This window comes from Chiloscyllium plagiosum, chromosome 10 (assembly GCF_004010195.1).
Source record: "Chiloscyllium plagiosum isolate BGI_BamShark_2017 chromosome 10, ASM401019v2, whole genome shotgun sequence".
NCBI lineage: Eukaryota > Metazoa > Chordata > Chondrichthyes > Orectolobiformes > Hemiscylliidae > Chiloscyllium > Chiloscyllium plagiosum.
Genome location: NC_057719.1, coordinates 40,200,846 through 40,217,280, shown reverse-complemented (window position 1 = coordinate 40,217,280; position 16,435 = coordinate 40,200,846). Strand labels below are relative to the sequence as shown.

General features: G+C 39.5%; 1 protein-coding gene across 1 annotated transcript in view; it reads right to left on the bottom strand.

Annotated features, from left to right (window-relative positions):
* LOC122553554 (60 kDa lysophospholipase-like) overlaps positions 1-15,813 on the bottom strand; it is a 115,708-nt gene extending 99,895 nt beyond the window's left edge. Inside the window, exons 1-3 of the mRNA XM_043697527.1 lie at positions 15,529-15,813; positions 8,944-9,073; positions 1,475-1,586 (exon numbers count right to left, since the gene is read on the bottom strand). Coding sequence (XP_043553462.1) covers positions 1,475-1,586; positions 8,944-9,073; positions 15,529-15,655 — 369 coding nt within the window. The 5' untranslated portion in view covers positions 15,656-15,813. The remainder of the gene's footprint in view (positions 1-1,474; positions 1,587-8,943; positions 9,074-15,528) is intronic.
* Between the last annotated feature and the right edge of the window lie 622 nt (positions 15,814-16,435).

Below are 16,435 nucleotides of genomic sequence, written 5' to 3'. Positions count from 1 at the left end.
GCTATGAACCTGCATTCCAAGGTCTCTTTGTTCAGCAGCGCTCCCTAGGACCTTAACATTAAGTGTATAAGTCCTGCTAAGATTTGCTTTCCCAAAATGCAGCACCTCACATTTATCTGAATTCAACTCCATCTGCCACTTCTCAGCCCATTGGCCCATCTGATCAAGATCCCGTTATAATCTGAGGTAACCCTCTTCGCTGTCCACTATACCTCCAATTTTGGTGTCATCTGCAAACTTACTAACTGTACCTCTTATGCTCACATCCAAATCATTTATATAAATGATGAAAAGTAGTGGACCTAGCACCAATCCTTGGTGTGGCACTCCATTGGTCATAGGTCTCCTGCCTGAAAATCAACCTTCCACCACCACCCTCTGTTTTCTACCTTTGAGCCAGTTCTGTATCCAAATGGCTAGTTTTCCCTGTATTCTGAGATCTAACCTTGCTAACCAGTCTCCCATGGGGAACCTTATCGAATGCCTTACTGAACTCCATATAGGTCACATCTACCGCTCTGCCCTCATCAATCCTCTTTGTTACTTCTTCAAATAACTCAGTCAAGTTTGTATGACATGATTTCCCACGCACATAGCCATGTTGACTATCCCTAATCAGTCCTTGCCTTTCCAAATACATGTACTTCCTGTACCCCAGGTTTCCCTCCAACAAGTTGCCCACCACCGACATCAGGCTCACTGGTCTATAGTTCCCTGGCTTGTCCTTACCACCTTTCTTAAACAGTGGCACCATGTTAGCCAACCTCCAGTTTTCTGGCACCTCATCTGTGAGTATTGATGATACAAATATTTCAGTAAGAGGCCCAGCAATTACTTCCCTATCATCCCACCGAGTTCTAAGCTTGGTCTTATTTGCTCCTATTGATACTGGATCATTAACTTCAAAATAATTATCGTAAGCAAAGGTGGAATCGAATGTTCAGAGTACAAAGATAAATATGAGTTTTGGAATCTTTAATGATTTTGTGGCTCAGCAGCTTTATTCTAATTGATAAAAACAAAGGTGCCTAAAATTGGTAACTTCCTACCAACCTAAAGATTATTGATTGCTCTGCGATGGGTTACCTTTGATGGAAAGCCTAATACAGAAATCATGGCCCCATTACTACTTATGGGATCCACCAGAACCAAAACTAGCAAGTAACAATAGAACTCCCAGGTTAGTTTAGCAACACTCTCCACCACCATTGCCAAAAACTACTGATGCAATGAAAGAGTAATTGCAAAATTGAGAGATCCCGTCCTTCAGTCATTAAGGCTTTCAGAGAGAAAAATTCAACTAGGGCAGAAATAAAATTCAGGCCCAAAATTCACATCCAATGGCAAGAAATCTGTCCGAAATACTCTCCCTCACACGAGGGATTTCAGGCCTTTATCATTTTGCTTGCGTAGGCTTTTTAATTGATCTTTAAAATCCTCTAAAGTTAGATGCTTGACCCAAGTCTCAACTCACCTCTATATCATTCACAATTTTAGACCAATTCTCTGTGGTCATGTTACAAGAGTCCAGCTGAGGCAAATGCTCCAACACAGTATATACAATCCTTTTATTTGTCTTTGATAAACTGTGAACAGAATAAAAAACCTTACAATTTTAACCTACTCAATGCCAACAAACAAGTCATTAATTAATCTTTGTTTTATCTCACACATGCAACATATCTTCCTTATCAAGAAATATATCTGAAAATCCTACCTAATTTCATTGTCAATGAGATTTGGTGTGCTTCTTCATCACCATGAAACCATAGTCCAAAACTTCTAATCTGGGTCAGAATCAAGGCATCTGAACTCAGAACTTGTAGCATTTAGAATAAGCAAGCAGAGCTCGCCATGAAAAGAATCAAGTTTTTTCTTAAGCAGGAAAATTCCTGTAGCTCTTTGTGAAGAAATGCGTGAGTTAAATTAATGGGCACTAAAACTTGGTGTAAGTAATTTAGACATGCTAAACCGTAGCACAGAATCTGCTGAAAAATTACACTGATGCTTTTTATCTGGCACTTAATAGGACAATTTGGAAGAATACAGATATAAAAGTGAAAACAACAGATACTGTATGAGAAGAGAGTCCTGATTAGTTAGTACGTAGACTCTGATTGGTAGAGGCAATGCCATGGAGAATGCACCAGTTAGATGATGACTGACATTTAACTTGCAAACTTGGTTATTAGAACATAGAACATTACAGGCGCAGCATAGGCCCTTTGGCCCTCAATGTTGCGCCGACCTATGAAACCAATCTGAAGCCCATCTAACCTACACTATTCCATTACCATCCATGTGTTTATACAGTTCAGTTTATCATGAGGCCATCCTACCATCATAAAGCCACAGGACAACTTTTTTTTACTAATTATTGCACAATGTTTGACATCATTCTCAACTTCTGAGGTCCACGTCAAAATGTAGCAAGACCTGAACAATATCTAGAGGAGAAAGTGAGGACTGCAGATGCTGGAGATCAGAGCTGAAAATGTGTTGCTGGAAAAGCGCAGCAGGTCAGGCAGCATCCAGGGAACAGGAGAATCGACGTTTCGGGCATAAGGGCCTGAAGAAGGGCTTATGCCCGAAATGTCGATTCTCCTGTTCCTTGGATGCTGCCTGACCTGCTGCGCTTTTCCAGCAACACATTTTCAGCTCTGAACAATATCTAGGCTTAGGCTGACACATGACAAATGACATCTGTACCACACAAATGCCAGGTAATTACAATTTCCAATAAGAGAGAATCTAACATAATCTCTTAGCTTTCACTGAACGCTGAATCCACTACTATCAAGATCCTGGGGTTTACAATTGTACAGAAACTGAACATGATTAGCATATAAATACAAGGTTGGGGACTTTGATACAGAACTCACCTTTGGACCAAAGGGTCTGTTTCCATGCTGTACATGTCTATGACTCTATGACTCCCAAAATCACCACAACTATAAGACACAAGACTGGTGTGTGCTGAAATACTCCCTACTTGGCCAGATTAGTACAGCTCCAGCAACATTCAAGAAGCTTGAGCTCATCCAGGACAAAGCAGCTTACTTGATTGGCATCACATCCATGAACATCCGTTCCCCCCATAGCCAATGCTCCATAGTAGCAGTGTGGACTATCTATAAGATACACTGCAGAAATTCACTAAGGTTCCTTAGACAGCATCTTCCAAATCAGCAACTACCACCATCTAGGACAAGAGGAGAAGATACATGGGAACACCACTAATTTCAGGTTCCCCTCCAAATCACTCATCATCCTGACTTGAAAATATCTCAGCTTTCCCTGAGTATCATTGCATCAAGACCTGGAATTCCCTCACTAACAGCATTGTCGGTGTACCTACATCAAAAGGACTGTCGCAGCTCAAGAAGGCGGTTCACCACTGCCTTCTCAAGGGCAACTAGGGTTCACTAATAAATTTGGCCCATCCAGCGGAGCACCTACAGCCCTTGTAATTTTCACCAGAGGTAAGCTGATGAGTTGAAAAGTAGCCCTGAAAAGCTACACCGTTAAGACTGCCATAATCAAGAAAAAAAGGGTATGCTGTGGTGTCCCTTATTGATGTTAATCATAGCTTGTGATCTTGGATGGAGTAAAGCTATCAGTATAGGGGGTCCCCTTGTAGTGCACTGGTAGTTTCCCCGTCCCTGAACCCAATGGTCTGGGTTCAAGTCACTTCCAATCCAGAGGTATGTAATAACATCTCTGAACAGATTGATTAGGGGAAAAAATAGGTCAAGATATCAGTAAAAGAGACTTGAAGGCCAAGTACTGTGAAAGATCCTACATACAGCAGTAAAGTTTAAAAAAACTTTAAGGTTACTCATGATATGTAGTAGGATTGATCCTGAGAAATTTGTAAGAATAGTCTTTGACATATTGACTATTTAAAGTGATATTTACTACAATTGTTGAAACACCATTGGTCTGTTCATTCATGCTTACTTTGAGTTGATTTTGGATTTGACTGTTGTTGTAAAAGTTTTTAGATGAGAAAGCTTGTCTTTTGGTCCCTTCCATTGGGGCTGTTTGCAGATTTCTTTATTTTCAGATGCAGTGCTAGGTGCTGTCAGTAAGATCTGGGCCATGAGTTATTTACAGATTGCCACTGCTCATGAAGTTTTCTGCATCCCAGTGGTACTGCCCATTTTTCAGGCAGGACCTATGATACCAGCTGAAGAAGAAAGGGGTCAGTATAGGCAATCCAGGATAGTCTATCAAGCACAGGAGAGATAAAGGGAGAGAGATGTACCATTTAACAGCACTAGCTGTCATATTCAGATCACAAGTATTTTAGTGAATCATTTTGGGTTAGTAAGTGAATGAGTGAGTCAGTGGGTAGATGAGTAAGTTGACAAGGTAGTCATGTCAGTGACATGGAAAGTCAGGTCAATTGGACAGTCAGGTCCAGGGCTTAGTGGGGTCGGTAGGCAATCAGCTGAATACTTAGGTTGGGTGGCATGTCAAGTCTTGTTTGGTGTATAATCAGGTGGATGGTCAGGATGAGTGGGCAGTTGGGTCAGATTGCAGAATGGTGGGGTGAGCAGTAAATTAGATTGGAGGTTAGGTTAAGTAAGGATTTTGAGGATCAGTTGTGATGCTCAGGTCAGTTACACTAGCTAATAACTGAATTAACCAGCGTAAAATTTAAAGAACAAAGAACAGTACAGTACAGGATCTTAAAAGTTGATATTCCATCTGCTTCTACCACCCTTCTGGCAGCACATTCCAGGTACTTAGCATTCTCTGTGTTTAAATAAACTTGTCTCTCACATCTCCTTTAAACTTTCCCCTTTTACCTTAAATCAACATCCCCTAGTAATTGACATTCCTACCTTGGGAAAAAGACTCTAGCTATCCATTCTATCCATACCTCTCATAACTGTGTAAACTTCTATCAGGTCACCCCTCAGCCTCCGACGTTCAGGTGAAAACAAACCAATCTCTGCTCTTAGTTAATACCTTCCGAACCGGGCAACACCTTGGTAAACTTTTACTGAACCTCTCCAAAGCCTCCACATCTTTCTCGTAATGCAGCAACCAGAACTGTAAGCAATATTCCAAATGTGGCTTAACTGAAGTTCTACACAGCTACAATATGACTTGCTAATGTTTGTACTCTAAGTGCCAATCGATGAAGGCAAGCAAGCCATATGTCTTCTTGATCTTATCCACTTGTGTTACTATTTTCAGTGAATTGTGGACCTGTGCACCTAGATCTATCTGCTGTTCATGCTTCCAAGGGTTCTGCCATTTAGAATATATTTCCCTTCTGCCTTAGACCTTGCATTCTTCTGAATTAAATTCCATCTGTCATTTCTCCACTCAAGTGTCCAGCCTATCTATATCCTACTGTATTCTCCGGCAATTCTCTTCACAATCTGCAGCTTCCCAAACTTTTGTGTCATCCACAGACTTAGTAATCAGGCTACCTACATTCTTTTCTAAATCATTTACATGTATTAAAAACAACAAGGGTCCAACACTGACCCCTGTGTAACACCACTAATCACAGGCCTCCAGTCAGAAAAACATCCTTCTACCACTATCTCTGTCTTGTATGACCAAGCCAGTTCTGTATCCATCTTACCAGCTCACCAATTCGACTTCAACTTCCTTAACAGCATGCCAAGAAGAACATTGTGAAAGGCCTTGCTCAAGTCCATATGGACAGGATTTACCATCCTGGCCTCATAAATCATCTTTGTAACTTGCTCAAGAACTCAATCAAGTTTGTGAGACATTATCTCCCTATACAAAGCTGTTCCACCTTTTGCTAATAAGTCAATAGTTTTTCAAATGTGAGTAAATCCTGTCCCTAAACGTCTTCTCCAATAATTTCCCTAACACAGATGTAAGGCTCACGGACCTGTAATTTCCCTATTATCTCTTTTGCCCTTCTTCAACATTGGCTATTCCTGAGTACTCTGGGACCATTGCTCACTCCTGAAATTTCATCCCTTGCCCCCCTCAGTATTCTGGAATAGATCCCATCAGGTCCTTGGGAATTGTCTGTCTTAATACTTTTGAAAATTTCCAACACTTCCTCCATTTTTTGCTAGGGCGAGTATGCATGTAAGTCCCACAGATTTGGCCGATGTCTCTGACACTGAACTCAGTCCCTGGTTGAAAGCGTAAACTTCCCAGGCAATTCTAGCATTAGCCCAGGCAATTCCAGTGTGAGTGTAAATGTCACAAACTCCATGGGGTTTCAATGTGCAAAACAGACTTAAGACAAGATTTAATTGCTCTAGACATTAAAAGATTGTTGCCTGTCATTCTAAAATTTTCCAATTAGGCCAGAAATTTGTCCCTCTTCACTAATGTCATTTTATGCATCTTGCAGTCTCATTTGTAGTGCATCTGTGAAATACCTTGGGATATAACTATAACATTCAAGATGCTTTACAAATTTGCAATTTGACTGTAACAACTGGATTAATGTAATACTGTTGTATTAATTCTACTTGCATGCTATAGTGATAGACTCTAAAATGAAGCTGATTATCACTCATTAGAATTAAGCAGAATCACAGAATTAATAGTGCAGAAGAAGGCCCATTATGCCTACTCCTGCTCGTTAAATAAGCATCATTACCTTGTGCTAATTTAGTGCTTTTTTCCCCTTCCAAATTTTTATCCAAATAATCATTCAATGTCCTCTCGAATGTCTTAGTTGAACCTGCCTACACCACTGTTCCATGTAGCTCTCTACTCACTGTGAGATAAGTTTTTTTTTCTCATATCACTTTTGTTTCATTTGTTCATCACCTTATGTCTATGTCCTCTTATCTTTTAAAAGCAGGAACACCTTGTCCCTATCTACTATATCCAGCCTGCTTTTGAAATAAGATTTTGAAAACCTCAATAAAATCTCCCCTCAGCCTTATTCTCAGAAGATCAATCCTAACTTCTTCAATGTATCCTCATAACTGAAGTCCCTCATTTCTGTAAATTTCTTGTCAAGTGCTTCTGCATTTTCTCCAATGTATTTGCATGCTTCCTTTAATGTGGCACCCAAAACTGTAACAATAATCTATGGTCTAATAATTCTCCTCTCTAAGTTTAACATCATGTATTCATTCTTGTACTCTATGCCCCTATTTATGAAGCTAAGGACACTACATGCTTTATTAATTGCTCTCTCCACCTGTCCTACCACTTTTAATTATTGTGCTTAAGGTCTCTCTGTTCCTGCACCCCTTTTAGACCAGTAGCTTCTATTTTCTACTGATTTTCAATGTTCTTTCTATCACCTCACACTTCTCTGCATTGAACTTTATCTGCCACAGAGGACGTCATGCAGACATGGGGAGAATGTGCAAACTCCACACAGACAGTTGCCCAAGGCTGGGATTGAACCTGATTCTCTGGCACTGTGAGGTAGCAGTACTAGCCACTGAGCCACCGTGCCACCAAGTTTGTTAAATATGATTTCCCCTTTCGAAATCCATGCTGACTATTTCTATCAACTCGCCCATTTTCATGTGACCACTATGTCTATCCTAAATATTTATGTCAAGAAGTTCCCCACTACCAAAGCTAAATTAACTGGTGTGTAATTGCTCGGATTATCCTTACAACCTTTCTTGAACAAGTCCATAATGTTTGCAATTCCTCCGTCTTCTGACACTTGCCCCAATTCCAGGAGAGGCTGAAGGATTCTGCCTCATAGTTCCTACTCTCATTTCCTTCAAAACACGTGGATGCATCCCATCCAATCCCAGTGCCTTGTCAACTTGAAATGCGACATTTATCCACAACATCTTCCTTTTTAATTTTGTTCCCTTCTAGTGATAGCTTCCGCTGTTGTCACATGGCCTGGGCAGAATTGTCCTTTTTGGTAAAGAGGCATACAAAGTACTCACTTAACACCTCATCCATGACCATTGCCTCCCTTTTTGGTCTCTAATCAGCCCACTCCTCGTTATCCACTCTTTTACTATTTATATGGTTATAGAAGATGTCATTGTTTAACCTCTGTAAGCTTTGCTATTCCTGAAGAAATAGGACAACAGTTAAAAGATTGGGTTTCACCCATACAGATAAAGGATTCTAAAAATATTAAACTGCAAAATGCCTGTATTTGTCTGCAGACATTCTCCTGTTCTTTCTAAGCTTATTACCTGTATTTCTGTGTGATTTTTGATGATTTTTTAAAAACTTATTTTCTTAGTGTAGTAAGCAATAAAATTCATCTTTATTTTACTCAAGAAAAGCTTGAAATTGACTCACTTTCATTTTTATATGGTTAACTTTAATGCAAGTATGATAGCAATTTCCTAAGAAAGAGATAAAAATCTTTGTTGTGACCAACGAAGATGGAGTTAAAAGAGGATTTAATCACCCCCATCACCTATTCATAACAAATATCAGCTGCAGTGACTAATCAGAGTGAAACTTAATTCAACGTTATCCTAATAAAATCTGAAATCAGTGTCTATATTTCTAAGGGCTGAACTTTTGCCAAAGAGAAAGGAGACATTCCATTCCACCACAGTTGTGAAACAGATTAAGATTGCAAATATTTCTGAAGTGAGCCCTTAACTGATATGAAGAGTGGGCTCCCTGTCTGGAGCAGGAACAGAGGCAGGTCAAATCAACTGGATGAAACGCTGCTTTCGACTCCACAAGCTCTGGGGGTCATCTAAGGGAGAAACTGGTGTTGTACAAAGTCTTCCACAGGACTAATGGGAACCAAGAAGAATCAGAGATCTGGCATTTGAAGTTGGGCTAAATACCAACCTAGACATTGTGCTGTCCCACCTGCGTCTCACCCTTGTGAACATTCGTAGCACCAAAGATAACATTAGACTGATGTACTAATGGATGCTCATGTTTTCTTAGTCCCTCTACAATTACACTTCAGACCAGAAAGGGGGTTAAAAATGCAGCTTAGTTTATATAATTCAGGAAAGAATTACTTACGGAAGAACAAAAGTGTTTGCTGGTGAGCCATAATAGTCGTAAAGCTTGGAATTTTGAGCATATTCTTCATCATGCAGCATTGTCATTTTTTTAAGGATTTTGACAAGGGCATTTGGTTGTGGCACAAGTACTAAAACAAGAGAAACAAAAGTACATACTTATAACCAAATACCAAACTTATTTTCTTCATCAGGCAGTTACCTTTAGCAATATGATAATGATTATCTTTCTTGATGATGTACACAGAAGTATTCAGTTTGGAATTGGTGTATTTATTCACTTCATATTTATTTCTTTAAAACACAAGGCTATTAAATAAATTCTTGATAATGTGCAAGTGATGTAATTTTCAAGCAGTTAATCACTTCAAATTGCACTAAGATCCATACATTAAAGCTCCCTATTAATTTTACAGTTCTATTTTGGGGCAGCACAGTAGCTCGGTGGTTACCACTGCTGCCTCACAGCACCAGGGGCCCAAGTTTGATTCCAGCCTCGGACGACTGTGTGGAGTTTGCACATTCTCCCCATGTCTGCATAGGTTTTCTCCGGGTGCTCCACTTTCCTCCTACAATCCAAAGATGCGCAGGTTAGGTGAACTGGCCATGCTAAATTACCTGTAGTGCTCAGGGATGTATAGGTTAGGTGCATGAGTCAGGGGTAAGTGTAGGGGAATGGGTCTGGGTGGAATACTGCTCAGAGGGTCGGTGTGGACTTGTTGGGCCGAAGGGCCTGTTTGCACACAGTAGGGAGTCTAATTCTAAATTTTATCAACGTGTCTTGTCAGGACATATTGCAGTCATGCATATCAAGATCAGCAGGACAGAAATCATAAGAACAATTCATCAGCAATATTTAAAAACAGACAGACTTTATTCCTAGCTACTGGGGAGGAGTATTTGAAGCCATGCTCCAGTGATGAAAGTACAGCATCACACTCAATGTTGAACAACTTGAATTTTAACAATATCAATTACTTTAAAATGTAGTCACTTCATGCATTGGAACAAAGCATTCTTTACTCCATTAGTGTAAAAGTCATAGATGTCTCAATAAAACAAAATATATAAATATGGATTACTCGCATTGTAACTCCTGTATCACAAGTAAGCTGGGGGTAACTGCTGAGTGAGAAATCCAAAAGATTTGGTGGAACCACTTTTACATCTCACATAATAGCAACCTTCATTAAATTCAAATTGTCAGGTTCATACGTCTAAAATTAGCATTGTGATTGGGAATCTGATGGGATCAGACACAATGGGCAATCTTTTTTTATTGCAAAGTAACTAATTATATAGAATTTGACCTTTATATTCTCCAAGCCTAAACTTGGGCATCATGCAATTTGTGCTATTGTATCAAGTAATTTTTAATTATTTTTTGTTCAAAATTACCACAGATGTGTTTCTGACATCAGATCTAGGAAATAGCTAATTGGTATACTTTGAAAAGTCATAGAAATGATCAAGTAGATTTCTCTTTCCAGGATGGTAATAAGCTTCAAGTATGATTGAATCTTTACCACTCTGGGCTAGTGGAAAAATGGCATGCATTCCTGATTCATGCCTTGTGGGAGGTACAGGTGCTTTGGAGAGTCTCAAGAGCTGACCTGTTTTATTAATTTATGTGGCCAGTCCAATTCAGTTGCAGGCAAATGGTGATGCCCAGGATATTGGTGGCAAGGGACTTAGGTTGTAATATCTTTAAATGTGAAATTAAGGTGACAATGCTATTGTTTGTTGATTATCACCTGAGAATTGTATGGTAGATTTTGTGGATCATTTGGTAGCACCCTTGCCTCTGAGTCAGAATGCCCTGTTACTTGCTGGCAACAGGAGGAGATTTCATGATCCAGTTTAAACAGGTTAATAATCAATCAATCTGATAATCCTTCCAACAATTCTTTCAATTCCCGAAGGAAAAAGATGGTGAGCATATAATACAGACAAACAAGATAGAGTTTGAATGTAACTCACCATCACTCGGCTGAGCTTGAATGTTGAATGAGTCTTGCAGCATGTGGACATGGACAGTTTAAGTATTTGAGGAGTTACAAACAAAACTTACCACTGCAGTCATCGGTGAGTATCTCCATCTCCTAAGCTTATGAAGGGAGGAAGGTCATTGATAAATCAACTAAACGCAGACACATCTGGAATGTTAACGTAAGAAATTCTTACCGTATTAAGTCATTCATGTACAGATGTCCATGCAGCCCATTAAGATCCTGCCATCTTTCTGTCAGTTCAATCCAATGAGTTCCGTTCCCCTGCTCTACCTGCATAGCCTTGAAAGTTCATTTCTTTCAGGTGGCCAGAAAATCTACCTTAAAATCATTGTCTTTGCTTGCACTATTCTCATAAGTGATGACCTTTTGACCATTATAACTCATTGAATAAAAGGCTTTTCTACATCTTTCCCTGCATCTCTTACTCATAACCTCAAGTCTGTAACCCATCAGCCATGGAACCAGTCAAGTCAATCTTTTCTGCAGCCTTTCAAAGATTCTCACATTTCCCAGATTACTGTTTCTAAAACTTCAACCACCATAGATGTTAAACTGACTGATCTCTCACTACTGGAAGCATAGTGATACACTTTCGTGAATATAAGTTTCACTGTTGCCACTGTTCAACCCTCTGGTGCCTTCTGTTGCCCACCTACTCCATCTAAGGAACTTTGGAAAATAACACAACTTCCTCTATAGCACACCGAATGTTAGCAATTGGAGTGCAAGACACCTGGCCGGGCAAATCATATTCATTATCTCTACTTCTATTAATAGTTCAACAATGTTCCTTAGTAAACAATATCATGATCCAACTGTTATGGGAAAATGCCCAGTTGATGTTCGTACCTAACAAGTAGATTTTCAGAAGGAAACTTGCTGGATAGGCCTAATTTATTTATTTTTTTAACCAAAGTGTTCTTTTACTAAAACACAAGCACACAATGTTGCAGTCTTTGTTTTAACAGTGAATCAAAATAGAAGTTTAGTAAGAAAGAAATGAAGATTGACATTGGGATAAAATCAATTCCCAGAGAACATAGCTTCAAAGATTTTTAAACACACAGTAGAAATGATCAACTCATTCTTTATAGTTTTAACTGAAAAAAAATCTGAATTTATACATCAGCTTATTCATATTGTTGCCATTCTAAGAACATCTAGTGCTATACTTGTAGCAAGACCCAGCCCAACTCATTTTCAAGGGAGAGGGAGATCATCTGGAATATCCACTCACTGGGGTCACCAATCAGAAAATAATTGCTCCACCCTGTAAGTTGAATGGAAGGAAAAGATAAGGAATTGTTTTTCAAATCACAAAGTGATCTTCTCCTAACCTTGAAGTTGATAGGTCCACTAGTGAACCTATCAGCAGTGAATGTAGGAGAAGCAATGAGCAATTAGAAAGGTAAGTGCCAGTAATATGGAAATGGGGCAGAGGGGAGCAGGTCCAGGAGTATAAATAGACCATTTGGTCCTTCAATCCTGTTCCCTCATTCACTAAGATCATGGCTGATTTGTATGTACTCTGAAATCCATATTGATGACCTTTATGCCCCAATAACCTTTAAATCTCTGCATAACAAGAATCCATCTACCTCAGTCCCAATAAACAATTAATGACACAGCCTCTACTGCTTTCTGAGGCAAAGGATTCCAAGGTTACACAATACCGCGGACAAAAAAAAATTCATTTCTGTCCTGAAAGGACAAACCTTACTTTTAAACCATCATTTCTTTGTTGTAGGCTGACCCACAATCAAATCATTCCTTACTGTGATAAACTCCAGTGAAAATAAGCCCAACCTCTCTAGACTTTGTAAGGAAACGTGCTCATTCCATGTGTCAATCTCGTAAACCATTTCTGAATTGATTCCAATACATTTGTGTCCTTCTTTTGATAAACTGTACATCATATTTGAGACAGAGTCTTACTGATGCCCTGTGTAACTGAAACATAACATTTTTATTTTTCTGTTCAGTTGCTCTCAGAGTAAATAGAAACACCTCATTAATCTTCTTGATTGTGTCTTGAAACTACATATTAATTTTTTGTGACATGCAATGGAACAATTAAATCCTTCTACACCTCAGAATGCCACAGTGTTTTCTCTGTTTAAGTACAACTGTGCTTTCTTATTTTTTCTGCTAAATTGAACAACTTCCATATTATATACTATCTGTCAGATTTTTGCCCATTCAAATTTATCCATATCCACCGACAAACTCTTCTTCATAACATACTTTCTTATGTTTCTTTCTGTCATCTGCAGATTTACTTACCATGCTTCCTCTTCTCTTAATTATATTATTGATGTAAATTGTAAAAGTTGAAGCCCCAGCACAGACCCCTGCCACAGACAGGAGCAGTCATTTTGCCACTAGGGGTGGATGTACAGCTACCATTTTGCTTTTGTGGAGGTTAAGGGTAAAGGAAGGCTGCAAAAGGCCAAGGGTTGAGGGGATTGCAAAGGTTTAAGAGACAGACAGTAGTAATCGGACTGTGAAAGAGAGGTAGGCCACAAGCAGGTTAGAGGGAATAAAGGATGCTGCAAATCAACTGGGAAGGAGAGGTCACCAGTTAATTGGGATGCAGACAGGGGTGTCTGCAATGGAGCTGGGGAGATATGGAGTTCTTCAAATGGACTAGGGAAAGATGCAGATGTCGAGTGGACCAGTGGAGACAAAGAAGTTGCAAAAGGTGTAGTGGGGGGAAAGCCTAGGGAGATAGAGGTCTGCAAGATGTTGGATGTAGAGTCAGGGGTGTTGAAAGAATGAGGATTCCTGACAACTGAGAGAGAAAAGGAGGCAGTTTACAAAGGGGATGTGGCAGACAGAGGAAAGCTAAAATGGAGTGGTGGGAAAGAGGAAGACTTCAATGTGGCTGAGAAGGTGTGGTAGCTGTAAGAGAGAAAGGAGAAGGAGACTGCAAAGAAGAGAGGGCAGTTTGAAATCTGTCCACAAAGGAAGACAGTGATCAACTGATCAGCATTAAGCTTCATAGATACTTTATATCTGATTCCACTTTAGCTAGGAAATGACAGTGCTAAGTCCAATTGTTTTTCCTTCAGTAAGGACATAATCCACATCCATCAATCTATTTCACTGTTCCATTGGTCATAGGTTTCAGACTTACAGGACATTGGTCAAAAATCATACTCTCACACTTTGCATGTACTTTCAACCATTCCTCTCAAAAGTAAGTCTGATTACAATCTGTTGTCCAAAATAAAATTCTTCTCAGTTTCCAATCTTGACTTTTAGACATTATTCTCTGCTACCATGTTAAATAGATCCAAGCTACACGATGAAGTAGAAACAGGATGCAAATCTTTTCCTTGTTAGTATGTTTATTCACAGACTGCAACATTTCAGGTCTCTACTTCCTATCCACTAACATAGTGTTTCAACTGACTTTCTTTATGAAAAGATTATCTTAATCAACCTGTTTGAATGGATGACACAGCTCTCTGGCCATCGAATCCTGAAGTCGAACTTGAGTGTAGATGTATGGTTCAGAGATAGGGACACAACCAGTCCACCACAAGACCCTTTCTGACTCTCTTTATACATGTTGTCAATCCTTATTCAAACAATGCTCATCACCTATGTATCTTTACTATCATCAATCATTCATGGACCATCTGAATCTCCCTTTGCTAATGAGAAGTAACCCAGTTTCTCCATTTTATTGAAATTACTGATGCCTTTGAAAACCATTCTCATAAATTTTTGCACCATGTAAGAAACACATGATTATTTGTGGATTATGAGACTTGGAAAAGAAGGGAGGTTTGGACAATTTCTGGTTTGCAGACAGTTCACCATGTGACTTCTTGGAACTAGAAAGTCAAAAGAACTGGGGATTGTTGTTTTTAAAAAGCCAAGTTACTGAGAGAAAAGCTTTTACAAAGATTTAAGGGTGGAGTTTTATGACTTTATTGATTGGGCAAACAGAGTTGGAAACCACTACTGGATCTGTACAGTTTTGTTGCCTCACAGCAGCTTCTGCTCTTTCTGTTTCTGTTTAGCCACTTGAAAAGTTGTCCTGTTGTGCACAGGCTGGCAAAGAAGCAATGCTCTCTCTCTCTCGCGCTCTCTCTCTCGCTCTCATTCAATAAAGGATTGTCTTAAAGAAAACTATGTTTAAGGTATCTGAGCAAGTTCTAGGATCTCCTCATGAACTCTGAAAGCTGAGCTATTAACTCAATCAGGAGACCTATGTCTAACTGACTTCCTATCCACACTGAGGGTCTTCCCATCATTTCACGGCTGACAGCAATGTGACCTCATCAATAAGACACTAAAGGATATTGTGATAAAGTCACCTCATTCTACCCGTTAGTTTATTCTTTACCTTTAAGTAACGAATGTCTACTATCTACGTCTGTTTTCAATGACCACTGCCCCATTAAAAAAATCATGAAAAATGCCATCAAATCCCAGATTCACTTTTGGATTTCTCGTAGAATATGGAATTAAGGATGTTTTAGGGAGAAACATCTCAAGGCTGATGTGTTCCTGTTCTGGATGTGTCCTTGTGGACTTTCTCTGACTGTAATATTCTCACTCACCATTATCTTGGTAATCCATGGTCATAGTCCCTCCGGTGTTTATCACCAGAACATGTACCTCATTTGGGTTGTCCACCAATCGGCGTTGGCGTTTCTGTTCCTGAACAGGTACAAGTGGACGAGACATCGCGGGCAGGAGAGCTTTCCAAGTCCAGCAGGTCGAGCCTGGTGTTGGACAGCGCGCTGGAAAGGGAGGAAATGTTTCAACTGGAGCCGGAACTCAGGACAGTGAACTTCTTCACCATCGGAACAAAACCAGACTGAGGAACCAGCCAGGAGAAGCAAAAGGAGGTGGTGTAGGCTCAGCCAATCAGACCACAGGCATTCAGCAATACAGTATTCAGTAACACTGCTTCTTTCATGTATACCATCCCTTCAATTATCTACACACCCATCTCTATAATGTGCACAGTAACCTTCAGTCATAGGATGAAGGGGTCAGGATATAGAAACAGAAAATGCTAAAAAAAAACACCCCGATAGGTCGAGCAGCATTTCTGCAAGAGAAGTGGAGCTTAAAAAATGTTAACGCTGCTTTTCTGTCGACAGGTGTTGCCTCACTTGCTGAGTTATTTCAGCATTTCTTTTATTTCTATTTAAGATTTCCAGCATCGACAGTACTTTTTCGAATCGAGTCTTTCAGGAACGAAGAGATAGTTTACACACGAAAAGGGTGTTATAGTTTGAAACTCTTATTCATAAACAACAATTAATAATAAATAATTCAGATTAATTTTACAACTAATTGTAATCATTAACCAACAGGATTAAGGTATATAGATAAAAATTAATAAAGATTAGGTCAAAGTCAGCCTTTACCTTTATGAATGACGAAACCGACTGGACGTGTTTTACTTTATCATTCCAGTTGCTGAAACGTTGATGTACATTACAGTTGTTTAAATGT